Source organism: Bos indicus, chromosome 4, assembly GCF_029378745.1.
Source record: "Bos indicus isolate NIAB-ARS_2022 breed Sahiwal x Tharparkar chromosome 4, NIAB-ARS_B.indTharparkar_mat_pri_1.0, whole genome shotgun sequence".
NCBI lineage: Eukaryota > Metazoa > Chordata > Mammalia > Artiodactyla > Bovidae > Bos > Bos indicus.
Window position 1 is genome coordinate 114,128,876 of NC_091763.1, and position 27,056 is coordinate 114,155,931.

A 27,056-nucleotide genomic window follows, 5' to 3' on the forward strand; every position below is an offset into this window, starting at 1 on the left:
CCCACCCTACCCCAGTGAGGTCAGAAGTCTGGGTTCCCAGGGGGCCACAGGGAGGCAGGTGAGGCAGGTGTGTGCCCTTGCCACTACCCAGTGCATCGAGTGAAGTGTCCCACAGACTCGTAAAACCTCATTATCCCATTCCAGAAGAGGGGCTGGGGAGGGCCCAAGGGGCTGTCAAGCAGGAGGGAGATCAGGGAGCCACGGTTGCAGACCTCGTGCCCCTGTTATACTGTCTGAGCACCACCCACTCCACCCCAGGGGTGCAGCTGCTCCCCAGAACAGGGAGGCACCCTGCCCCTGAGCCTAGTGAATCTCCTCGCACTGTCTCCCCCTCCCCCGGTCCCTCCTGCCCTGTGCTGTGTCTAACCCTAACCCCCAGCCAGCCAGCTGTCTCTGCCCATCGCCGCCTCGGCAGTGAGACCTGCCTGTCCATGTGTCTGCCTCCCCCGCCCCACCTGACCCTGTCACTCACACCTCCAGGGTGGTGGCCCAGAATGGAGCCCAGGCCCGCCATTCCCCACCAGCACAGACAGGGCACCGGGAGTGGGGCTCAGGCCACCCGAGAACTGAAGCACTGAGTTGAGTTAAAAAAAAAAAAAAATCCACGTGTACAGACTCTCACTCCTAGATGGGCCTTTTATTGGGACACCCTAGGCAGCAAGATCAGGGCTGGTCATGAGGCTAACCAACATGGGGACCCCTTGGAAGTTAGTCCAGAGACCCATGGGCCTGGAAGACAGGCTGCTTTGGGAAAGCCCCTTTCCTCATCAGCTGCTCTCCCATTTAACGAGGCTGGTGGTACTCACTGATCTGCTAAGGAGACCCCAAGAGGGAGGCCTCCAGAGCCCCTAGAAGGCTGTGCTGGCCAGCAGGGATGGGTGATCTGCCCGAAGGGCCAACATTCTAGGGGCTCTGGCCTCTCTTACTGAGAATGTGCCTTCCTTGGGGTCACAACCAAATTTGGCCATAGTAAACCTGACTGCTTCCTTTCTGCCCGGCTTCAGCACCACTGGCCGTCCCAGGTCCTGGAGCCTCTGCCTCTCCTATGCCACAGCCCTTCCAACCCGTCCCCACCCCCTCAGGCCCCCTGGGCTTGCTCAGGCTCCCGGTGGGCCTTCTAAACCTGCCCCTTTGGTCTCCAGGCCTCCAGTCCCTGACTCCAGCTCTTCCTTCACACCTTTGAGGCGTTAAGGACATCAGCTTCTGGTGGTGGAGGCTGCCAAAGGATCCTCAGACCCCTTAACCTGGGGTCTGCCCCTAGAGAGGGCCTCTCTCTGGCCCCGATTGGCAGAGGCCAGGGGCAGAGCCCCAGAGCCCTCAGCCCGAATGCAAAGGTGGTTCAGCCTCAGAGCTTCCCACTCACAGGGCCGCCAGGGTCACCTGCTCCTTGCTCCTGAGACACTGTCCCAACTGATGAACAAGCAGCCCAGCACAGCAATGCCAAGTCCCACCCCCCACTCCCAGGGCAGGGGTCGCACCTGGGCCCCACCAGGAAAGAAGGGAAGACAACCCATCGGGTTGTCCCCACAGGGGACGCACCCACCCACCCACCCACTTTGGGGGAGACCGTCCCCAAGTTCTACCCCCAAGCCCCTGACAGGAACCCATGCAAACGCCTGTCTTCCCCGCCCCGGGGCACCCATCCCCAGCCAAGCCGCCTGACGACGTGTTCGGGCGCCCCCGGGGCGCGCCGGCACGGGGCTGGGGCCGGGCCCGCTGGGCCGCGGCGCTCCCGCTAGAGGGGTGGGGTGGGGTGTGGGGGGAGCGGGAGCCCCCTCCCGGCCTCTCCCGACCTTCCCTCCATTCAGCCCGAGCCAGCTCGCTCGCCCTCCCCCGCTAACTTTTCCCCCACTCACCACCCCATGGACCAGAAACTCAAAAAGTTTGCTTTTCGTGGCTTTGCGCGCCCCTCCGGCAACTTCGTCCGCGGCCATCGGGGTGGGCTCAGCGGCGCCTCTCACTCTCTCTCTCTCTCTCTTGCTCTTTCTTTCCCTTTTCTGCCTTTTTTTTTTTTTTCCTCCAACTCTCCCCTCTGAGTCCTGCTGGGCTCTCTCACACTTCTACTCGAGCGGAGTGGGGAGGGGGCCCCTTCAGGGCTGCCCTGACGGCCCACGGCCCACGCCGCCGCCGCCGCCGCCGCCCGCCAGCCGCCGCGGCTGCCGCATTCCTGCACTGATAAGACAGAAATAGTCCGGCGGCCCGGGGTCCGCCTGTTGACTCGGCGGGGACGGAGAAGCCTGCCTTTCCCAAGCCTCGCCGGGCCCAAACAGCGCAGATAAGCGGCGAGGCTCGCCGGCCAGCGCGGCTCCGGGCCGCTGGGCAGCGGCGCCGCCTGCCCGAGGCCGCCCGAGGGCCGCGGGGAGGCGGCGGCGGCGGCGCGGGGAGGGGACGCGAGGGGAGGCGGCCGGGGGGCTCGCCGGCCACCCGGCCTCTCTCGCCGCAAATAGTTTTTCGCTTAGGGAATTCGCCGGCAGGGAACAGGCCGGGAACAGGCCGTTCCAACTTTGCCCCCAAGTGGCTCCTGCCGCATTTCTGAGGCCCTTTTCCCCAGAGACCTGGCAGGCCAAGTAGGGAAACATTTCGCTGGGAAGGAATCCGGGGTGGGTGGAGGGGGTGGTGGTGGCGGGGGGCGGGAGTCGAGCCCGGAGGAGGCCTTTCTCCGGCACCGGGCGGCCGTGGTGGGTGTGCCCCGGAGGCGGTGTGCCCTGCAGTCCATAGATGTGTGCGCCCTTGTCTCACCGCCGAGTGTGTCTGCACCCTGGTGTGGGCACGGCCGGTGGCCGTGGGTGTGGATGTTTACGTGCGTGCACAGATAAATGCCTCCTCTGTGTGCCTCCCTCTACCAGAGCCTCCGGTGTGCGCGCGCGCGGGCGGGCGCGGGTGCGTGTGTGTGGCTGGACACGGTCTGTGTCTCCCCGCTCCGGGTGTCTATTTCGGGCTATGTGAGTCTTTGTCTCTCTGTGACAAAGTCGAGGCAGTAGGGGAAATTTCGGAGAGAGGGAGGTGGGCCAGGCTCGTGAGAACGGGAAGGGAAGCAGTGGGGGCAGGCAAGGAACTGGGGTGGACGGATGGGTGGGGAGGGGGAGGCCAGCGCGACCTGACGGCTTTGGAATGGGGTGTGGGTGGGAGCGGGGGACCTGCAGGAGCTGGGGCGCTGGGTATGGTAGGGCCAGCCTCTGGACCCCAAAGAAAGCAGGGGTAGGGGTGGAGCCGTGAGGGAGCCCCAGAAGGGGTGGTATGGAGGGAGCTGGGGTGAAGGAGGGACAGGAAACAGGAGGGGCAAACCCTGCGAGTCCCCAGGCTGGGAGCCCTGGCCCCGCCCACGCCCCCAGAGGCCACACCCTTCTCCCCGCCTCCGGGAGGAAGCGCCCCAGGGGCTTTGGGACCAGAAGGGGTCAAGTTTATGCCTCCAGGGGCTGCACTGTCCGTACCCAGGTGAGGGCGGGGCAGGGCCCTAGGGAATTTGCTGGAAATTTTTATTCGAGGTTAGATCCTGAAGACCCAGCGTACACTTTTTTATTTGAGGTTAGATCCTGAAGACCCAGCCGGACCCTCAACCCTTTAGAAAGCCGTCAGAGGTCGGGACCAAGAACCCAGGGAGTGGCTCTGCCTAGGGAGTCTTTTTTTGCCTGCAGCCTGATTTCCTTGGCCCCGTTGTGCTTCTGGCTGTCACTGTCCATTTCAGTGCCCACAGCCAATCCCCTGAAGGGCTAGAGAAGGCAGGTGGTCCATGCAGCTCCTCCTCTACCTTACCAGGGACCTAGAGAGCCCCTTCCTACCACACCTCTACCCAGGCTTCCCCCACACCCACACTCACAGATAATGGGTCCTGATGGGTGGGAACGGGTGGTTGTTTGCCACTGGCCACGAAGGTGGCTGCTGGTAACCTGGGGAGGTAATCTCTCCAGTCTGTCTAACTTCCAAAACCCCTCGCTCATTCCCATCTCCAAGCCTCTGCTCCTGCTATTCTTTTGCCTGGAATCCCTGAAAATGCTTCTCTACTTGTCCCAATCACATTCATACCTTAAAGCCCGTCTGGAGCCCCACCTCCTCCAGGAAGCTTTCCTTGGTTCCACTTCCGTGCACAGATATTTCTATTCTGTGAATGCCCATTACCATCTACCCTGGCCATGAAATGGCACTTTGCTGCTGACTAATGTCTCATGTGCCTGAGTTTCATGTGTGTTATGTAGAGTTTTCCAAATGGGCTGCAGCCCCATGAAGTCTGGGGCTGGTTTTCAGGTCCATTGTCCCCCCCGTGCCTGCACACAGGGACTAGACCTGACCAATGCCTACTAACACTTGCAACCACCCAGAGCTCAGTGGGCCACTGGACAGAGCTCACCCTCTGCCTCTTACCTGAAGATGTGAGTCATCAAGGGCACCCCACCTCCTGGTGGGTGCTTCTAGCAGGGACATGTCCCCCTGGGGGACAGGGACAAGGGCAGACACCTCTAGCTTTGTGTAAAGCTTGGAGCTCTCAACTCTTGGGGAGGCCTTTGGGAGAAAGAAGACAGCACAGGAGGTAGATGGGCCCAGTGGGCACACTTGGCATTTGTGAGGGGCTGGTCTTGGTGGTGGGCAAGACTGAAGGAGATGGTCAGGCCAAGGAAGGGATCTGGTGGTACTGAGGGGAGGGTCACTCAAGTCGACAGACAACACCTTCCTGGGCCACCCCAGGCCCAGGGCCTCGCTCTGCAGCCTCTCTCTGGAAGGCATCCTTACCGACACAGAGACAGCAGATACATAGTGCATATGTGTCCCCCAGGGCGCAAGCACCAATGCAAAGGCCAGAGGAACAAGGAGTCACGTGAATTTGCACCCACAGGCACAACTCAATCACGATCTGCCCACTCACAAGGCCCTCACCAGCAGACTGCTTTTACAGGGGCGACCCCAGGTATGCCCCCACCCTCGGGGCGGGGGCTGCCTTCAGACCAGAAAGCAGGGGCGCCAGTGTGGGTGTCCCGGGGCCAGGACTCCCATCTCACAAAGGCCAGGATCCTCAGGGCTCAGCCCCAGAAGGGCGCTCAGCAAGAGCCACGCCGCCTGCTGGCTCCTGCTTCCCGCCCCGGGTGGGCAGGAGGGCCCCGGTTTCAGCGGGCAGGGTGCCCTCCTTCCCAGCTCGACACGGCCGATGGGCCCAGGCCGCGCTCCGGGCAGGCCGCGCGCGTGTCCGCCCGGAGCCGGAGTCCCCCCTGCCGTCCCCCCATCTCTCCTTCCCTTGCCGAAGCACCACCAGCACCAAATGGCAAAGCGCCTCTCCCCGCGCGCGCAGAGAGATGCGCCGCGACCGCCGGGACGGGCTCGGCAGCCTCCCCCCTCTCCACGGCGCCCGAGCGGGGGGCGGCCGGCGCTGGGGGTGTGTGGGGGTGGGCACGGCCCGGCCCGCGGCGGCCCTCCCTCGCCCTCGCCCGCCCGGGGAACCGGGCAGCGGCGGGAGCCGGCCCGGGCATGCGCACTGCCGCCTCCCTCGCGGTGAAGGTCAGCCCAGGGCCTAGCTGCGGGACTCAAAGGCGGCGGCGGTGGGGGGGGGCGGGGGGATGCAGCCGAGAGACTTTTAACTCTTTCCCGGCGGGAGGATGGCCACCAAGGCTGGGCCGGGGCGCCCGGAGGGTCCCACCCTCCCGCCTTCCGCGGGGGTCCCCGCGGCGGGCACACGGCTGGGGGTGGGGCGGAGGGGGCAGGACGGGGAGGAGGGGCAGAATGGAAAGAAGGAGGCTAGGAGAGGAGGGAAGCCGATCGGGAAGGGAGGACGGCGAGGGAGGAACAAAGGAAGCTAGGCTAGAGGGGGAGACCGCGTTCCACCACCCGCGTCCCCGTATCCCCAGCAATGAAGGTCTCCTTAGGGCCATGAAATTACCCCCACAGACTGTGTGTGCGTGTGCGTGTGAGAGAGATTGAGAGGGAATGAAGTGAGACCACTGGATCAGGCTGAGAACCCCTGATTTTCTGTGTTCTGGCCCACCCCTAAACCCAGCTTCCACTTTCTCCGCTGGTCACTAAACGCCAGGGCATGCCAGAGGGGCCGAGAGGCAGCTCTGATCCAGCTGACCTGCCTAGCCCAAGCCCCAGGCCCCCAGGAAACCTTGGCTAGACCTCAGGTTCTGGCCCAGTCCCCAGGGCTGGGCCAAGAGGAGTCTGCACCCTACGCCCCACCTCTGGTGAGGGGCTTCCTCCAGCCAGCAGGCAGGACCTTGGTAGACCAGACCAGGGGCATGGCAGGCACAGTTCTCCCCCTCGTCCTAGCTACTCCCCCCAAGCCCTTCTGAGGCCAGAGTAGCGTCCCTCCTCCTTCGAGGATGTTTCTGGGCCCAAGACCTGCTCTGCTGCTCTCCAAAGGGGCTGTCCGTCTCCGTGGGACTTTGTCTTTCTGTGTCAGTTTTGCAAACACAAGAGACACAAATATGATAGAAAGAAGCAAAAAAAAAAAAAAAGTAGGGTGCCAAGACCATCATGTGACCTTGGGCAAGTCACTGTACTTCCCTGTTCCCTGGACCTCTGGGGCTCAGACGGAAGGCCCATCTGGGATTCACAGTGTGTTCCCTCACTCCCCTCAGGGCCACCATTAATCAGGTCGGGCTTCTCTGGTGGCTCAGAACGGTAAAGAATCTGCCTGCTATGCAGGAGATGAGGGTTCGATCCCTGGCTCAGGAAGATCCCCTGGAGAAGGGAATGGCCACCCACTCCAGTATTCTTGCCTGGGAAATCCCATGGACAGAGAAGCCTGGTGGGGCTATGGTCCGTGGGGTCGCAAAGAGTCAGACACAACCAAGCAACTAACACTTCCACTTCCTGTAGCAAAAAGCAAGCCACACTGTCCTGGACCCATTCTGAGAGGATAGGTGGGTCTGTGGGGTGGTGTTTCTCCAGGACGCCGAGGGGTGCTATCACTGCCCCAGATGGCTCCCACAGCCTCAGGGCACAACCCAGGGCATAGCTCTGCCAGAGTGGGGGAGCGGCAGGCAGGTAGGTGTCCCACAGAGCCATCCTTGCTCCCTACTCATCTTCCAGCACCCGTCTGTCTGGGTAGATTCAGTGGCAAAAGCAAGAGGGCTCCAAGCAGAAGGGGGCTTCTCCCTCTCTTTCTTGGGGAGTGGGGGTGTAGGTGCCTACCTCGCTACAAAGCCTGGGGAGACCCTCTCACACCCCCGAGGGGCTGCAGCCAGCACTCTGCCCTGCTGGCACCCCGGCCGTCTTCTTTCTTGGCGGACAGGGGCCCCATCCAGCACTACTGATTTCCTCTCCTGTTTGTCCCACAGCTGTTTGACACCTGTTTGACACCAGGAGAAGGTGCTGGTGGCCAGCACCCCAGCCCTCACCCCAGGAGGTTAAGCTCTGCTACAGGGCTCTGACCAGGGGGTTGGACGGAGTCCTGCGAACCACTGCATTCTGAGGCCGGAAATGTCACCTCAGTCAAGAAAACTGATACCAAAAAAAAAAAAAAATCATCCTTACTTCCTTAAAGGATTTTTTGGGAAATTAAGCCAAGTGGTAGCAGGCAGTGGAATGTACAGATAAAATGTCCAGGGGACCCACCCAAGGCTAGGTCTCCAGACCTCTGTAACTCCTTTAGGAGGGAAGGGTGAGCCCTGCTCACAGGGTCTGAAAGGGCCCCCTCTCCTCTTAACACTAAGGTGCCATTCTGCCCTGGTGTCCCCTGGGCCAGGGTGGGGGGCTGCCTTCCTGCCATAATGCCTTTTGTGTGCCCACTGTGTCCGGAGTCATCGAAAGGCCCAGACTCCCCTCAACTCCTGTACCCTGGGCCCCACAAGGCTGTGTGCACCCCTCTTCCGCAGCCATCTCCCAACCCAAGTTCTTCTCCATGTGGGCTGTCATAGGAAAGTGTCCAATACACTCAGCCATTTCTGTGAACATCTGTTTTGCCTTCTTGTGGCAGAAACCACTGAGTAACCACTCCCCCTGAAATCTTCTGTGCAAGGCAGTGGTATTCACAGAGTCCGCCTTGCCACTGGCCTCCAGGTGGGTTAGGACCCTCCTTGCCCCTCGCTGCTGCTGCTTCCAGACCCCTGGCTTTGCATTTTACCTCCATGGCGCCTTCTTTTCTGGAGCATCCTAGCTCCTGGCTCACAGCCATTCCCTCTGTCACCCCTGACCTCTTCCTGCTGCTTTCCCAGGTCCTCATGGACAGTCCCTCCCACACGTCAGGGCTCTGGGTTCCTGGGCTGCCTCTCCTCCCGCGATTCTCTGCCCTCCCTCAGTCACTCATGCCAGCTTCACCTCTTGCATCCTTGTCATTCCAGCCCCACCACCAATCTCAGCCTTACACCCCACTCTCTGACCACCATCTCCCTGTCCAGCTCCCTGACATCCAAAGTCTGTGATGCCACTGGAACTGCTGGTCCGTTTCTCTGACCTGCACCCCTCATCACAAACACACCTTCTTACACTTACTCTTTCTTATTTTTAGTTATGGTAAAACATACCTCTATGGTTTTTCCAGTAATCATGTACAGATGTGAGAGTTGGACCATAAAGGCCGAGCGCCCAAGAATTGATGCTTTTGAACTGCGGTGTTGGAGAAGACTCTTGAGAGTCCCTTGGACAGCAAGGAGATCCAACCAGTCCATCCGAAAGGAAATCCACCCTGAATATTCATTGGAAGGACTGATGCTGAAGCTGAAGCTCCAGTACTCTGGCCATCTGATGCAAAGAGCTGACTCATTGGAAAAGACCTTGATGCTGACTCATTGGAAAAGACCCTAACCCTAACCCTAACCCTAACCCAGATTGAGGGTAGGAGGAGAAAGAGGGTGACAGAGGATGAGACGGTTGGATGGCATCACCAACTCAGTGGACACGAGATTGAGCGAATTCCAGGAGATGGTGAAGGACAGGGAAGCCTGGCATGCTGCAGTCCAAGGGGTCCCAGAGTCCGACATGACTTAGCAACTGAACAACAAAAAACATACATAATGTAAACTTTACCACTTTTACTTCCCTTGCACATACTCTTGGCGCGCTTATTTAAGAGTTAAACCGGCTTTATCAACCCCTCCCCTGCACTCCAGGACCTGATGTGGCTGGAGAAGACACGCCACTGCAACGACCTGGCCCCACTGTCTTTTCTGGAGCTTGGACTTCAGCTGGCCTCATCTTGCCCACCAGCCCCCTCCTTCTCTAAACCATCAGGTCCTTCCCCGCTCTCAGTCTCCTATGTGAGTTTTCCACATCTTCTTTCTCCTCCAACCTCCTCCTCTCTCCCAGCTGATGCCCTTGCTTCTCCCTTCCCGGAGAAAAGAGAAGCCTCTGAAGAACTTCCAGAGATCCCACCATATCCTCCCACCTCCCGGCAACCGCTCCCCTGGTTCCTGCAGCTGAGTTCTCTGTGCTCCCACCTAAACCCGGCCATCCCCCTGCATATGAGCTGCTGTCCCCCGTCTGGAACGCTCTGGGCCGTGGCTCCAATGCTTCAGCCCCGCACCATGTTCCTGTTCCCTGCTCCACAATCATTCCTTGGAGATCTCATCCACCACCCAGTCTCAGAGTTGTAAATACCTTCTCTATGTTGACAACTCTCCAAGTTTTCCTCCAGCCCATTTTCTCTCCCAGCCCTTAGACTCACGTAGTGTCTACTCACACACTATCAGTTCCACCTGGATCTTGAATAGATTCGCCCACAACAAAACCCCCGCTCTCGCACCTCAAACACAGCTCGCTGCTCGCCCTCCTCACCCTGCTTCCCACTGCTTTCCACTGCTTCGGCAAGCTGGGCACATCCTGGAATCCTGTCTTTTTCTCCCACCCCACATCCAATCCGAAGGAAGTCTTGTTGGCTCTGCATCCAGAACCCAGTGCTTCTCGCATCTCCACGGCTCCCAGCCCACTCCAACCCATGAGCAGTGAATAAGCTGGCTTCCAACCTGGACCCCAGTGGTCTACTCTCAGCACACAACCAGAGGGGTCCTTTAGCAAAGGGAGTCAGATGCCATCACTTCTGCCCCCACAAACTCCCCCCATCTCATTGCCAGTGAGGGCTGAGTCCTGGGGCTCCCAGGACCCAGTCCCATCACCCCTCCCGGCTCCCTCTGTGTCCTTCTCCTGCACCGCCTCCCTCTTCTCTCCGCTCCTTGGAGCCTGCTGTTCCCTCTGCCGGGAACATGCTTCCTCCAGCTAACACTGTCGCCTCTCTAAAGTGCTTGTTCTAATGTCCCCTTCTCAATGGGACACTTCTGTCCACCCTGTTAGAAGCCTCCCTCCCCCTCTCCCTCCCCCCTGCACATTCTTCTTTCATCCTCCTGGGTTTCTTTCCGAAGTCCTGAACACCTTTCTTTGTCCTGTATCATCTACTTATTTAGTACATTAGCTTTTCTCTTCTCTTTCCCCCCTTGGAATGTAAGCTCCGCAAAAACCAGGATCTTGATGTCCTGTGTGTGGATAAATCCCAAGGATCTGGCACATGGCAGAGACTCCAATATCTCAGGTATTAGGCGCTCAATCGTGTCCGACTCTTGCGACCCCATGGACTGTAGCCCACCAGGCTCCATGGAATTCTTCAGGCAAGAATACTGGAGTGGGTAGCCATTCCCTTCTCTAGGGGATCTTCCCAACCCAGGGATCGAACCCAGGTCTCCTGCATTGCAGGCAGATTCTTTACTGACTGAGCCACCAGGGAAGCCCCAATATCTCAAAGGTGTGAGTAATGAGAACCCACTCCAAGTCTACTCAAGATTTCCAGCGTGTTTCCAAACGCTGGGCGATGTTACAATCTGTGCTTGAGGTTAGCAAGATTAACAGCAACAACATCAGCTCAAGCACTTTCATTAACTGGTCTAACTGAAAGGTCTAACTGTCCTGTGGGGGCTGGGATTCCCTTTCTAGAGATGAGGAAAAGGAGGCACTAAGAAGGTATATGACCTGCCCAAAGCCGCTATGCTGTTCTAGGGCTGGGACTGCAGAGCGGGTCTCCCAACGTCAAGGTCCCTCCCTGGCTTCTCTCCTTCACCTCAATCTGCCTCTCTGGTGTCCCTTCATGGAGAGCCTTCCTGCTGGGGACACACACACACACACTCCTCCACCTTCCCCAAACACCTGTTTTTTAAAGAAGGAAATCAAGATCCCCAGAGGCGTGCACATTTAAGCTGAATTACCCTCAATTATCTTTTAAAACTCACTCTCCAAAAATCTCAAGCAGAATGTTTCAAACATTGGGAATATAAATTCCAGAAAACTTGCCATCAAGGTGTCTAAAATTCATGTCAATGTGTTGGAGGAAGTTGTGTTAGTTCCTGTGTATGAATTACCTTTTAGCCAAAAAAATGAATCCTAGTTAAACTCTGAACAAGCCCCTGGCTCCTCGCTCCTGTGGGTGGATCAGTGGGCCCTTCAGGGGCTTCTCCTGGCTGGACAGATGGATGCATACGTGTGCATCCACAGAACTCCTGGCTGGTACCCACGCACATGGTCTACCATGTTGGGATGGCTCCCTGTCCTCCAGGAATCACCCCAGGTGCTTCCTTTGGGAGCACGTGGTTACCTGCCCACAGGCTGTGGGCAGCCCCAGTGCCACCTCGTCCTGCCTTCCTGATACCACTCGACGGTCATGGGTGTGGAGAACTCACAGGGTCCGATCTGGTCTAAGAAGGTAGGAGAAATGATCCGAGCAAAAGGCAGAAGTCTCTATCCGTGTGCAGAGGGCCCGAGGTTTCTTGGGGAACCAGGCAAAAGTATGTGGGATTGAGAGACAATGGTCTGGGAATCAAGGATGTCATGGTCAAAGCCAGGCCAGGCCCCTCCCATGTCCCCACACAGCACACCCCAGACGTCTCTGGGGCTTGAACAGCTGCTCATGAAGCCCCACAACGGGGCAGGCAGGGGGAGACAGAGTGGGTGGTCTCAGGGCCTGGACCTGATTGGGGGATCACTCCTGGTTTCCGCAAACCTGTGTAACAGGCCAGCAGGTGCCCTCACCCTGCACCTGTATAGTGAATCCCCTCCAGGTAGCCCCTTGGCCTGCCCTGACCCATGCCCTTATCCCAGATCTGGGCACTTGCCTGGGCCCACTTGCAAGCCACTCTGTCCTGGGCCAGAGCTGTGACCACAGGGCCTTACTGCCCTGCCCATTGCTCCATCTCTTCTGGGGTCCTGTCCTCCCAAAGGCCTTGAACCTACTGCCCTGGGGGAGGTCTCTGCAAGCTCCTCAGTGTGATGGCTCCGAGCTTGGACTCAAGAATGGGGCTTCTCACCTGTGGCAACTGTGGACATTTAGGGGCTGGATAATGCTTTACTGTGGGCTTCCCTGGTGACTCAGATGGTAAAGAATCTACCTGCAATGCAGGCAATGCAGGCTCGAGCCCTGGGTGAGGAAGATCCCATGGAGAAGGGAATGGCTACTCACTCCAGTGTTCTTGTCTTGAGAATCCCATGGACAGAGGAGCCTGGTGAGCTGCAGTCCACGAGGTCACAGAGTTGGACATGACTGAGCAACTGACACACACACAATGCTTTCCTGTGGGGCCGTCGTGTATTGTATGATCTTAGGAGCATCCCTGGCCTCTATCCAATAAATTCTACCAGTACGCTCCTCTCCCCACCTCTAGACACTGTCCTTTGTCCCTAGAGGGTGAAACTGCCCAGGGTTGAGAATCACAACTCTAGAATCAGACAGTCTTGGGTTCATGCCTGGCTCAGCCCCTGCATGACCATAAGTAAGTACAAGTCACTTGACCAGTCTGAGTCTCATTTTCCCCGTCGGCAAGACATGGAGCCCATCACCTAACTCATGGTGGATGTGAGGATTAAAACAATGTCGTATACGTGGGCAGACCAGCACAGCATCTGGCGCAGAGTAAACTGTTAATGAAGTGCCTGCTATTACTAGGTTCTGACGCTAAGCCTGCCGGACCTTGTGGGCTCGGCCCCTGCCTGACCCCTGGGTCCTGCTGCCAACCACCCCCCAGCTAGGGAACTGCTGAAGACAGGAGCCCTCAGAGCCCTCAGCTGCGGGCCATCAGGAGTCCCACAGGAGGGTAGCCGTGAGGGGTCGGCCAGGCAATTATTCACAGTGGCCAGGGAGCCACAGGGGAGTCTGGGTTCTACCCAAACCACTGGAAGCTTCTTTGACTGGAGAATGACCATGAGTACACAGGGTGGGAGGGGCTGCAGGGAAGGAGGGAAAGGAAGACGCTGAGAAGCCACCACGAGTAGTGAATCAACTGGAAGGAAACCCTTGGGTCCAGGGAAGCTGAGGTTTGGGAGCTGCTGATGGAGGCATCTGAAGGACACGCGGGGCCTCCCACCACGCCCCTGACCCCTGACCCCTGCTGCTGGCCCCTTCCTGTGTCCAGTGAGCCCCCACTATGTGACGTCTTGTATGTGGTACCGTTGATTCACACACTGGACACAGCCTCGGCCCCCCAGGACTCTGAGTTTGAGGACTGAGTGGGAACGGACGGGGCTGAAGGCATGGACAGCATGGAAGACAGAGAAGCACACGGCAGCTCCTGCCCCCGATGGTGAAAGCCGCAACGCGAGGAGGGGGGAGCAGAGGACCAGTGCACCTCACCCCAGAGCTCTGGGCTTCCTTGCGGAAAAGATCAGCAAATGCCCCTGAGAGCGTCCTCCTCGGAGGGACTGTGGCCTGCTGGGGCCGTTGGCCCTGGTGACTGTGGTAGGGCCACCAGCAGCCACAGCCAGGCCCCAGGGTGATGATGAAATCTGTGAGTTTCTGGGAGCTGCACCCAAACCCTGGCAGAGACAGTGGGGGCACCAGGGCTGAGCAACGGCAGAGCTGCCCGAGGACGGGCTGTGGGTACTGCTGAGCCAAGTACCCACAGGGTACCAGACTGCCCACGTATCTGTGGAAAAGAACCGCTGGAGGCCTTCCACCACCTCCGCGTGTTCCCACACAGAGCCGGGTGCGAAGCTGGTGTCCGGCAGCCAAGAGGCCCAAGGGAGTCCGTGGTGGCAGCAAGTCAAACTGTTCCTCCGGGCCCTGGTTCCTCCTGTGGTGGGTGTGACCCAGGTCACCTCCTGGAGGTTCTGGCCACCCAGCACTCATTAACTCCCTTCTCATAAGACAGGACGCCACCTTCTGAAGGGGCTTCCCTGATGGCTCAGTTGGTAAAGAATCTGCCTGCAATGTAGGAGATGCGGGTTCAAGCCCTGGGTCAGGAAGATCCCCTGGAGAAGGGAATGGCTACCTACTCCAATATTCTTGCCTGGAGAATCACATGGACAGAGGAGTCTGGCTGGACAGTCCATGGGGTCGCAAAGAGTCGGACACGACTGAGTGACTACACCACCACCACCACCACCTTCTGAAGGCAGCTCTCAAAGTCCCCTGTTATGGGAAAATGGTGTCCCCTCCCTCCACCCAATTCCTTTGCTGGAGACCTAACCCCAGTACCTCAGAACGCCATCTTTAGAGATGAGGTCTCTAAGAAGGTGACCAAGTTAGAATGAGGTGGGTCACTAAGGTGTCCCTAATCCAATATGGCTGGTGTTATAAAACTGGGGAGGTTACGACAGAGACAGGCAGACACAGAGACAACGTGAGGAGACACAGGCGGAAGGCAGTGGCCTACCAGCCACGGAGAGAGGTCTGGAGCCCAGCCTTCTCTCACAGCTCTTGGAGGGAACCAGCCCTGCCCACGTCTTGGGCTACCAGCCTCCAAACTGTGAGAGAATGCATTTCCATTGTTAAAGCTGCCCAGTCTGGCACTTGGTCTTGGCAGGTCTAGCAAACTTATCCTCTCAACACTGCTCCTCACTATTCCTTGGGCTCCATGCCCCCCAACCCAGCCGCTCCTCTCACAGCCTCTGGTTTGCCTGAAGCCACGGAACACAGGGTGCTCAGAACAGTGTGCTTAAATAAACAACGAGGTCCTACTGAATAGCACAGGGCACTTCATTCAATATCCTGGGATAAAGCATAATAGAAAAGTATATGAAAAAGATGGGAGTTCCCTGGCGGTCTACTGGTTAAGATTCTGCGCCCTCTGACTGCCGAGGGTCCCGGGTCAATCCTTGGTCCAGCAAGTAAGAAAGCCCTGTGGTGAGGCCAAAAAAAAAAAAGGATGTGTATATATGTATAACTGAATCACTTTGCTGTTCAGCAGAAATTAACACAACATTGTAAATCAATTCTACTCCAATAAAAAGTTAAAAAAAAAAAAAAAAGAGTGATGTGCTTATGAGCAAAACACAGGGCAGGCCCTGGGGGCTGGAAGACCTGAGTCTGAGTCTTCATTCCATCGCCTATCGACGGGAGGACAAAGGGCCAAGCTCTCTAGCCTCAGTCTCTTCGTCTCTAAGATGAGTTCAGCATCATTTCCCCTCTCTCACTGCATTATTGTGAGTAGGAAAATGGAAACAAGAGGACACGTGTGAAAATCCTCTAAGTCACAGAGGACTGAATGAAGTTCTCACTGTTCACAACACAGCACTCTCTTGTGAACACTCGCCCCACTTTGGCCTTGTACCGAATTTCCTGTCAATTAAAAACTTGACTCCCTTTCTATTTTGTGACAAAACATCTCTCCCCATTCCATACTTCTAAAGTTGCCTTTTTGGATTCGAGGATATTCCTCTTGTAAGAATTAAGTGGTTTTTCCAGCTCAAGAGCTTTTGGATCTCGACTCTTTCATCCAATATATTTACCTCCCCCCACCCTTGCCAGTTGAGCATCATTCATAAATCCAGTGAGTGGGACCGTCTCTCTTCATCCAAATCTTTATGGAATGTACTGAAAAAGGCACAGGACAAGTCCTCTCTCCAAATGATCTACACCCTGTTGGCTTAGCCCTCAGTTGGCAGCAAAGTTACTCAGTCACACTAATACCCAGTGATGTGCTGGAGTGTCATGTTGGTAGTTTAAAATCAGCTCCGGTAGAGTATTTATACCACAGAAATTAGCAGATGATACAAATCAGATTTCAGCTCCCCCTTCCCACCCTGTCAAGAGCCAGTTGTAAATATTCACTAGCACACTGCATTCAGGCCACCTGTGTGTGTCTTACTCAAGCTACTGGGAGAAACTTTGTCAAGCTGTTTGGCCTCCAAATGAACACATGAATCTTTATGGAGCTTAACAGCTGATAAAACGATTCAATATTCTTGATTTAATTTGGTTCTTTCAACATCCCAGGAAATTAAAAGTCTGGCTTTTGTGACCCATTGGACTGTAGCCCACCTGGCTCCTCTGTGACATTTTTCAGGCAAGAATACTGGAGTGGGTTGCCATTTCTTTCTCCGGGGGATATTCCTGACCCAGGGATTGAACCAAGGTCTCCTTCATTGCAGCAGATTCTTTACCTGCTGAGCCATCCACGAATAGGTTTACTATTAGTGAAAAGTGAAAGTGAAAGCCGCTCAGTTGTGCTCTGACTCTTTGTGACCCTATGGACTATACAGCCCATGGAATTCTCCAGGCTAGAATACTGGAGTGGGTAGCCTTTCCCTTCTCCAGAGGAGCTCCCCAACCCAGGGATCAAACCCAGGTCTCCCACATTGCAGGCAGATTCTTTACCAGCTGAGCCACAAGGGAAGCCCAAGAAGACTGGAATGGGTAGCCTACCCCTTCTCCAGGGGATCTTCCTGACACAGAATTGAACCGGGGTCTCCTGCATGGCAGGCAGATTCTTTGCCAACTGAGCTATGAGGGAAGCCCCATTAGTATACCCATTTTAAAGATGAGTAACACAGGTTAATGATTGACTTAGAGCCAGATCGCCAGTAGGGACTCAAATGCTCATGTTCTGATCTCAAGGTCAACATTCTCTTCCGCTCATCATCTGACTGCTCCCTCACCCCTGCTGGTTGTCACAAGCATCCTGAATTCCCCCAGCATCCCCTGCTCTGGGTTTACAACATGGACAAGTCGACAGGGAGCATGTCCAAGGCCCCGGCCCTTCCCATAAGCAGCATATCTCTGAGAACTGATGAATGATGCTTCTCTGCCTGGGAGAGGGTCCTTGAGTGTTTGACAAGACTCTGCATTTTGTTTCTGATTCACTGATGACAGGAGGCCACCTAAAATGACAGCAACCCTTCGTGCTGTGTGTCTCAGACTGGGGCCCCCTGAGAAACACCGATGTAGGGTTCAGGGCCTGAAGGCTAGAAGAGATGACAGGTGACAGGTGACAGGGTAAGGAAAGCTCGAGGTGGATGCTGCAAGCTGGGAGAGCCAGACAGGCTTCACTCAGCCCATAGTACGTCTCAAAACACTTTTAAAAAAACCTTAAAAGTGGGAAGCTTTCATATAAAAAGCCAGATTCTCAGAATCTCTTAAAACACTGGAAATCTGGCAACACAGATGGAGTTGAGGGGCTCTCTTTCTGAAGGGGTGTGAGCTGTACAATCCACAGCATCCTGTTCCCTATTTTAGGGGTTGGTTGAGTCTCTCACACCCCTAGGGCATGCATGCGTGTGCACGCTAAGTCATGTCCGACTCTGTGACCCCATGAACTGTAGCCCACCAGGTTCCTCTGTCCATGGGATTCTCCAGGCAACAGTATGGAGTGGGTTGCCATTTCCTCCTCCAGGGGATCCTCCCCACCCAGGGATCTGAACTGGCATCTCCTGCCTTACAGGTGGATTCTTTACCAGTAGTGCCACGTGGGAAGTCCGTGTCCCTGGAGACCCAGCAATCAATGGGAAGTAGGGTGGATCTTGTAGACCATGACAACTAGCCTTTGACCCCTGCCTCAGAGCTGGGGTGAAAGGGGTCACTTATAAAGGGCTGGTTGCTTTGTCCTTTGGGGGCTGCAGTTTGGGTCATGGCCCTTCTGAGGAAGCAGTAGACAGAACTCAGCTGGGACTCTTCCCTGACCACTGGGACGTTCCCTAGCCTCTGTGTACCTCAGTTTCCCATCTTAAAAGTGGTGATGATCATATTTAACTCACAGTGTTGTGGTGAAGATAAACCAGTTAAGCCACGGGAGAGTCTGCAAACCCCAATAAGCCCTCGGTCTACACTGGCTGTCCTAGTCTGACCCCAGCCTGCTTCCCTGACTTTCTTCCTGAAGTCGCAGCACTGGGCCTCAGGTGCTGCGAAGAAAGTGGGGTCTGTCCACCCCCCAGGGGGCATATTTTCTAAGACTGTTTTCTCCTGAAGGAATGGGCCTGGGTAGAATGGGAGTAAAGGAAAAAGCGAAAGAAGAGTCGCTCAGTCGTGTCTGACTGTTCAGGACCCCAAGGACTGGAGCCCGCCCCCAGGCTCCTCTGTCCATGGGATTCTCCAGGCAAGAATACTGGAGTGAGTTGCCATTCCCTTCTGGGGCGGGGAGGGGGGGAGGGTATTTTCCCCGACCCAGGGATCGAACCTGGGTCTCCTGATTGCAGGCAGGTTCTTTACCATCTGAGCCACCAAAATAGGGGGAGGGGTGATAAAATTGGGGCTCAGAGGGGAAACAGGCAAGAAAAAGCAAAAGCACATGATGCACCTGCCAGTGGGGGCAGCGGGGAGTGGGATTCGCAGACTGGCGGACGTCAGCCTCCCCTCCCTCTACTCGGGCCGCCCCCACCGGCAGTACCTTCCCCCGCGCAGGCATCGCCTCCTCCAAGCCCACCCACCTGGCCCGCGCTGTTGATTCAGCTGCGGAGACCGGAAGGAATCTGTTTGCAAGTCCAGGACAGACGGAGGACCACACTTTTTTTTTTCCAGCTAAAAAAGTCATGAAAGGCCAAGAAGGCAGGCCTCCTAAAGACTGCGTCCGGCTGGACGGCCAGATGCTGCTGGAGAGATAGTGGAGGCTCACAAGGTAACCGCATCTAAGTTCTCAGAACCGGCCTGGAGATGCCCTTCTTGCTGGGGGGTGGAGGTTGCGGGGATTGGGATGGGGGCGTGCGGAAAGCCCCCGGGGCTTCTCGCCGACTCCAACACAACCCGCGGCAGTAAGCACAGCGGGCTGGAATCTACGGAGACACGAGTCACCATAGCAGTGCCCTGGGGTCCACAGACGACACCTGGAGGTGGCACAGCGCCCAGCATCACGTTTTAACCCAGCGGTGATGAGGGGCCAAGGCCAGCCATGGTGTGCGGGCCTTGAGCAGAGAGCTCGGTCTGCAGCATTGCCTGAACCTTTCTAGACGAGGTAGTAAGCCTCGTCTTAACTGCAGACGCTGAGCCTGAGAGCTAAGTGCTTCTGCCCAGGTCGGCTGGGGCAGGGACCGGGCAGAGTTCAGTCTCTAAGAAGGCTTGGGGGACCCGGAAGCCTATGCATCCTGCTCTCCCAGTGGGCGCCAAGGTCCGAGCAGCCGGCACAGGCCCCCAGGTAGGGACTGTCTGAAGAGATCAGAGCTGGACGTTCCCCAGAGCAGATGCAGGGCCTGTGGGAGAATTGCCTCCAAGCTGCTGGAGGCTGTCAGATGTCGTGGAAGCAGAGGGCAGAGTTCAGTCTCTAAGGAGGCCTGTCATGGAAGCAGAAAAGGGGTCCATCCTCTGTAACTCCAAAGGCAAGACCAAGGTTGCGGGAAGAGCCTCCCTCAGCACAAAAACGACTGAGGAGCGGATGATTTCCTGGATCACGGTGAACAGGTTCTATCTGCGAGGGACTGCCCCAGGTGTGGCCCCCCAGAGCGGCTCAGGTGTTGGCAGGTCAAGGCGGGCAGGCCCACCCTTGGGTTGTGGGCGCATAGAGAGTGTGGGGTCAACAGTGCAGAGGGATCTCAGGCTTCTTTAGGGTCAGCTGTCAGGGCCACCTGCTCTCTCCTACTGCCTTATTCATCTGCTCATTCATTCAAGAAAGTGAGAATTCCCTGGCTGCCCAGTGGTTAGGACTCTGCGCTTTTCACTGCTATGACCCAGGTTCAACCCTTGGTCGGGGAACTAAGATTCCCCCAAGCTGCATGACCATAAAAAAACACATGGTTTTGTGTTTTTTTCCCCAGCACTATTCTGAACAAGAGCCTGGCAGGCTGCAGTCCATAGGGTCGGAAAGAGTCGGACATGACTGAAGCGATTTAGCATGTACACGTAAGATATAAGAAGGTGGAACTTTACACCTCAGGTGGGGAGAGAGTGCCCCTTGAAGAAGTGGTATTTAAGTCAAGACCTGAATGATGCTTTCAACGATGCAATCCGGCATTCCCTGCCAAATAGTTGCTAAATCCCTGGCATCTGTGTCTAGCCCTCGGAGGGTTCAAGACCTGGGGGTAAGGGTGTGTGGCTGGGACTTCCCGTACCCAGGCTCACCTGTCAGGCACATATACTGGTGGTGGTGGTGGTTTAGTCGCTAAGTCGTGTCCAACTCTTGTGACCCCACGGACTGTAGCCCGCCAGGGTCCTCCATCCATGGGATTCTCCAGGTAAGAATACTGTAGTGGGTTGCCATTTCCTTCTCCAGGGGATCTTCCCAACCCAGGAATTGAACCTGGGTCTCCTGCTTTGCAGGCAGATGAACTGATGCAGGTCTTTATTTTCCTATGAGGATAATCCCCTTCCCCAAGAATGTGACTCTGTACTTGATTCCTGATTTTAAATAGACTTCCCTGCTGCCTGACACATATTGGAAACTGTTGTAAATACTAACAGGCAGTGCATCCTTCCAGTTGCTCTAAATTTTATCTTTGGATTGAGCACAGTCAGCAGGACTTAAATGGCCGTGATGTTCTGTCAGCCCTCGGCTGCGCCCGAGGAAACTGCTGTGGAATTGTTGAGGATGTCGCTAAAACTGTCACACAGGATTCCCCTCACGTCACCTCACGGGAGACACTTCTCGGGGTCTCCGGGCCAGAAATCATAGTCTTTGGGGGGCAAATGGTTAGGTTTTTGTCTTACAGGCAACTGTAACTGCTTACATTTGCCCTGTTATAAGTGTAACACTTAACACTGCCCTGTGACACCGGGCCTCCTCCCACTCATCTCACCCTGGGCCGCAGCGTCCCCTCCCCGCCCTGCGGTCCTCTGCCCCGGGCCCCTCACTCTGTGTGTCTTTGCAGACCACCTCAAGCTCTCTTGGAACGAGGCGAGTGCATCTTTCCTGCCTGCCTCTCCCTCACAGCGTACTGCGAGTGCATCTTTCCTCCCTTGCCCTCCCCTCACAGCGTACTGCTCCTCACTCCAAGCCCCAGAATGTTCTTCCGTCTGGAAAGGAAGGCCGACACGGGAGATGATCCAAGTTTGTTACATTCCAGTAAAGGCATGGACAGCCACAGACTCCTGAGACGATTTCTCACATTTCCTGGAAGTGAGTTCGGGTCACAGAGAAATGGGTTTCACAGCGTAGGAAGCAGATCGAGACGTGGGCCAGGCTGAGGATGTCCCACACAGCCATGGCCGCCCCCCACAAAGTCTCCCTCAGCCATGTCCCCACAGGTCCCTGTGAGGTACTGGGGGTCTGCAGGTCCCACACAGCCATGGCTGTCCCCCCACAAAGTCCCCCTCAACCATGTCCCCACAGGCCCCTGTGAGGTACTGGGGGTCTGCAGGTCCCACACAGCCATGGCTGCCCACCCACAAAACCCCCCTCAACCATGTCCCCACAGGCGCCTGTGAGGTACTGGGGGTCAGCAGGTCCCACACAGCCATGGCTGCCCAGTCACCCTCGGCCGAGTGTCCCCCAGCAGCAGCTGAACCCTCTGGTGCAGCGATTCAAGAGGGCTCAGAATCCAGCCCAAATCAAGGGCCGTGTGCTCATCCTGAGTGTCTGTGGCTCTGGGTCCCCCGGTGACACCTCTCCAGGTGACACCTCAGCTCATTACTTCTGCCGCTCACAGCTCACTGACAACCAGCTCTCACTTGCAATCACACTGCGGGCATTTGGGGTGAAGACAGCTCCAGCTGTTGCACGCCTGGCCTGCCTGCCCACCCCTCGCGCCGTCTAGACGCTGGCACGGGCCTGTCAGCATCCAAATGACAGCACGTGCCCAAGCCGCCGGGCGTCAAAGCCCGCTCCCTGCCTGCAACTGCACATGCAGAATGAAGGCCAGTTTTATGGTAGTGAAGTGAAAGTCGTTCAGTTGTGTCCGACTCTGTGATCCCATGGACTGCCATGGAATTCTCCAGTGGGTAGCCTTTCCCTTCTCCAGGGGATCTTCCCAACCCAGGGATTGAACCCAGGTCTCCTGCATTGCAGGTAGATTCTTTACCAGCTGAGCCACAAAGGAAGCCCTTTTTTTTTTTTTTTATGATAATGGGGACTCCAAAATGTAACGCCAGAAACCCCACAGCACCTCACTCCTCACCACCTTCATCATGTGGGGAGGTCAGAGTACCCAACTCCCCAGGAGTCTTAGACTGAACCCTTGATTCAATGCATGACCGGGGCCTCTCGGGGACGAGGGGTTACTAAGGTGCCCTTACTGCTCCCAGAGCCTCCTGACCCCCTGGGGTCTTCTCAAGCCTCCCCTCCCTCTCCACCCACCCCTTCAGCTAGGTGACCTCCTCTGGTCCTCTGGGCAAGGCCTGGAACAGCCCAGGGCACCCACCTACTGCTGCTGGGGACCCCCTTAGGGATTATCTCAATGCACCCCAGAGCAACTGCAATTCACGAGGATTCACCAAGTGGAGGCCTGACTCTGGGGTACCTGGGAAACTCGGCTGACTTCCCATCAACCAGCCCCACATTTGACCTGGCCTCCACCTTCAGATGCCCCAGAACTTCAGAGCTGCCTGGGAAGAATGTATTTAGTAGACTAGCTCACACCTTTTACAATCCAACCCCACAAACTAAGGAACACATTCGCCCTTAACCTTGGCGGTGGTTAGGTTGCAGGATAGGGGGTCAACCTTTGTCTGGGGGCCTGGATGAGCTGCACCTGTTTCCGCAGTGACCAGCACCAGGTCACGGCCTCTCTGCCACCCAGTGCTGCTCCATCTCTGGGCCAGCCAGGCTGCCCCTGCCCCATACCACCCTGGGCCCAGCCTACCAGAGGGGTGCAGGGCAGAGAGGGGCAGGACTGCCTTGGACTTCAGAGCAGTCCAGGCAGGAAAGCAAGTTCCTCTGCTCCTTCCGAGGGAGGAGAAGCTGAGACTAGCACTCTTACTTGGTCCACCCCCTACCCTCGTATCACCAGTCTGCCCCACCTTCCTGTTCTCCCAAAATGAAAGTCGCTCAATAGTGTCTGACTCTTTGCGACCCCATGGACAATTCTCCAGGCCAGAATACTAGAGTGGGTAGCCTTTCCCTTCTCCAGGGGATCTTCCCAATGCAGGGATCGAACCCAGGTCTCCTGCATTGCAGGCAGATTCTTTACCAGCTGAGCCACCAGGGAAGCCCCCTGTTCTCCAACGCCTACTTCAAATCGCGCTACTTAGGGCACTTCCTGTGGGCCGGCCAGCCAAGTCTGCTCCCTCTGCTGGACTGCCGGCCTGAGGGCAGGGACCGGGCCCTCACACCTCCAGGGCCCCCGACAGCACCAATCTGTTACCAGGTGATGCCCACTGGTGAGGCTGGACTGGGAGAGCTCAGACTGGGCTCCAACCCCCTCCCATGGATGGTCCGGGCTCTGGGGCAGGCAGCCTTTCCATGCAGTGCCTCAGTGCTTCCTTCTGGACCAGGGACACCGCCCTGGGACTAGCCAGGCTGTCCCCCTCTCTGCCACGCTGCCGGGAGGAGACTCAGGAGGATCCAACTCATGTGCAATGGGCCTGAGAGCACCCCTGAGCCCGGGCCTGCCTCGTGTCAGCACAGGACTAGCCGCCACCAGACACCCAACAACAGGGTACCACCATCACCCCTCCTGCCCCAAACAAAGCCCTGCCTGGGGCTCAGAAGGCTTGAAGATGTGCGCCCTAGCATGTCCGGGGTAGGTTTCCAGGGCCCAAGTTGTACCACAGCTCAGCAGGTTCCCCTTGGCTGCAGTAAGTGTGTGTGTTTGTGGGGTGTTATGGGCGCATGTGAGCACTTACACACAGGTGAGGGGCACGGAGGTGTGTGTCTGGGGGGTGGAAATCTGGGCACAAGCCAGGAGGAAGGAAGAAGGAGGAAGTGGGACAAGCCAGAGCCCCCAGACCATTTTCACATGAAGCAAAAATTTGGCTTCAGGCTCACGTGTCCCTGGCTCCAATGGCCGTGCAAGGCAGGGCCCAGGGACGGCGAGAGGTGAGGGACACCGAGCAAGATGGGGGGTAGGGGTGGGCGGGGGTTGTGGATAGGGGGAGCTGGCAGCAGGGTCTGGGCAGAGGCTCCGGCCCTCGCAGGGCATGAGAAGAGGCACTGCCAGGGGCCAGATGGGGGCGGAAGTGCCAAGAGGGGGCCGTGGAGTGTGAGCAGAGGCCCAGCCACTCCGGGGCTGGTGGGGAAGGCAGAGCCTACCTGTACCACGGCGGGCGGGTGCTGAAGGCCTGCGGTCATAGGTGGCAGGGTCCTGCAGCGGGGGACTCATCCAGTGCCCCCTTGGTGCCCGTGCCCAGAGCCTACCGTGCCTGCAGCACCAAGGGCCATTCTGAGGAGGATCTGAAAGAAGAGGGCAGTGGGAGGGGCGGCCCAGACCCTGAGCACAGAGCAGACTCACAGTGGGCCCGAGGAGGCGGGGGAAGATGCTAGAGGGGCCCCACGTGTGGGGCATTCCCTGGCACGGTCTGAGGAAGGCAGGAGGTGCACTGAGCAGGAGCCAGCCCGGCTGGGTGGTTCAAGAAGGACTGGTGTGAGAGCAGAAAGCTGTCGGAGGCCAGGTCCTCCTGGCAGAGTTGGGAGGATGAGAGCAGAGAATGCAGGCAGAGCCCGGGCCCTGGCAGGGCAGGGCAATCTGGGAGACTTGGCAGAACGGAAAGGTGGACCGTGAGCCAGGATGGGAGCTGGATGCCTTCTGGAGCTCAGGCCCCATCCCAAGGGAATCCTGGGGGTGGCCAGTAGGTAGAGCTGACCTGCTCTGTACTCCGCCCAGCTCACACAGCCCTGCCTGTGCGCACAGCCTTCCTGGCTTTACTCCCACGCGAGAGCAGGACAGGTGGGAGCGAGGGTCACTACCAGAGCAGATGGTGGGGTGTCGGGGGGCAGTTCAGTAAGTATGGGGGGGCTTGAGAGCAGTTGAGGGTCACGTGTAGGTGGTGTTGGCCGGAAGGGTGTGGAGGAAGGGGAGGCAATGAGATGGGGACGATGCCAAGAGGGGAGACAATACCAGGCCAGGGCTGGGAGGAGGTAACCTGCGGGAAGGTGGGAGACAGCGGGACGATCTGAACGGGGGACAGGTGTCCAGGCCAGAGGATGCCAAGTGGAGATGGGGAAGGTGCCAGGCAGGCAGTGGGCAGGAAGGGAGATGTCAGGCTGGGGAAAGAGGGCAGGTGCCAGGCGGGGAGTGGGGAGGAGGCAGAGGGTGCCAGTCAGGAGCAGCACGAGGAAGTGCCAGGCGATGGGGAGGGGTGTGGGTGCCAGACACGGGGGAAGAGAGGAAGGTAGCAGGCAGGAGGGTGCCAGGCAAAGGGAAAGAGGGGAAAGACAGGGGAGAATGGGGAGGTACTGGGTGGGGGGGGAGGGAAAGATGCCAGGCAGGGGTGAGGAGGGGGGAGAATGCGAGGGGAGGGATGGGAGTCTGCCAGGCATGGAAGAGGTGCAAGAGAGGGAGTGGGGGAGGTGCCCGGCAGGGGAGGGAGAGAGTCAGGAGGGGGGGGGGGGCGGTCAGGAAAGAAGGAGGGGAGGAGGAAGAAGCAGAAGACGGCTGCCAGGTAAGGGGAGGTGCCAGGCAGGGGAAAGAAGGGAGGTGCCAGCCGGGGGTGGGGGGGACAGGGAGATGCCAGGCCAGGGGAGGCGGGGGAGATGCCAGACGTGGGGGGGGGGCGAGGGATGCCAGGCAGGCGGGAGGAGAGGAGATAGCAGGCGGGGTGGGGGAGGAGGGGTGCCAGGCAAGGGAGGGGGGTGATGTCAACGCAGGCAAAACGGGCACCGACAAACAGGGAGGCCGGGGCGCCGGCGCAGCGCGGCCCGGCGGCGTCTCCTCTGGTGGCCCGGGGACCGCGCGGCGCGGGTCGCTCACCTGCTCCCCCGGGACCCCGGCCCGGAGCGCGGCCGCTCGCTCCCCGCTCGGCGCTCGGCTCGGCCCGGCGCCTGCGCCGCCGCCGCAGCCCGGAGCGGGGGAGGCGCAGGGAGCGTCTGCAAAGAGCGAGCGGCTTAATAATGAGTTAGGGATCGGAGCGGACGGCGTCGCCCCGTGCATCCGCACTTGTGATCGCCGGGCTCGCAGGCCCGTCGTGAGCTTCGGGCTGAACACGGATGCGCTGGAGGTCTGCAGACGCGCCTGCTCCTCCGCGGGCTTACCCAGACCGCCAGAGCATCCCGAGTGATCGCAGGCGGTACCCACTCCAGGACACACACACATACACACACCACACCACACACACACCAAACACACCCCCACACACATTACACACACACCACATACACACACACCACACACACACATACCACACCACACGCACACACGCACACACCCCACACACACACACCACATACACATACATACCACACCACACGCACCACACACCACACACACCACACACGCAGACACACATCACACAAACACACCACACACATATGCACACATACCACACACACAGACACACATCACACACCCATACACACCACACACACACTCACCACACACATACACACCACACACACCACACACACACCCCCCACACACCAGGCACACAGAGACCACACACACAACACACACACCCACACACACCACAAACACACACACCCGTGCTGGGACAGGTTCGGACCAATATCCCCCACCCCATTATCTGCTTGCACACTCATGGTCTCAATCTGAGTAAGTGAGTGAAAGTCGCTCAGTCACGTCAGACTCTTTGCATGTGTCAGATTCTCCAGGCCAGAATACTGGAGTGGGTAGCTGTTCCCTTCTCCAGGGGATCTTCCCAACCCTGGGATCGAACCCAGGTCTCCCACATTGCCAGTGGATTCTTTACCAGCTGAGCTATCAGGGGAGCCCCAAGGTCTCATGTGGGTCCCTCCAGCTCTGCTCCTCTCTCTGCAGGGACTCTGGAAGCCCAGATGAACCTCTCTGCTCACTCGCCCACCTCTCTATCTCTGTGAACCTGACTATCTTGAGAGCCTGGCATAAGCGAGATCCTACAATAGCTGCCCTTAAGTGACTAACAGCTCACTAGCATAGGACCTCAAGGTTCTTCCATG

General features: G+C 57.6%; 1 protein-coding gene and 1 long non-coding RNA gene across 4 annotated transcripts in view; one reads left to right on the forward strand and one right to left on the reverse strand.

Moving 5' to 3' along the window:
• Window positions 1–25,975, reverse strand: part of SMARCD3 (SWI/SNF related BAF chromatin remodeling complex subunit D3) — a 33,245-nt gene extending 7,270 nt beyond the window's left edge. Inside the window, exons 1-2 of one of the 3 annotated variants that reach the window (XM_070788434.1) lie at window positions 25,876–25,975; window positions 24,219–24,359 (exon numbers count right to left, since the gene is read on the reverse strand). In XM_070788434.1, the coding sequence (XP_070644535.1) occupies window positions 24,219–24,257 (39 nt within the window). In that variant the 5' untranslated portion in view covers window positions 24,258–24,359; window positions 25,876–25,975. Of the gene's footprint in view, window positions 1–1,856; window positions 2,343–24,218; window positions 24,360–25,875 lie in introns of those variants that run through there. The other 2 variants (XM_019959347.2, XM_019959348.2) reach the window with 2 other exon arrangements.
• LOC139182806 (uncharacterized) lies at window positions 5,393–11,217 on the forward strand. The gene is made up of 2 exons (XR_011566376.1): window positions 5,393–5,484; window positions 7,263–11,217. It is a non-coding gene; the product is annotated as an uncharacterized lncRNA (long non-coding RNA).
• Window positions 25,976–27,056: the final 1,081 nt, after the last annotated feature.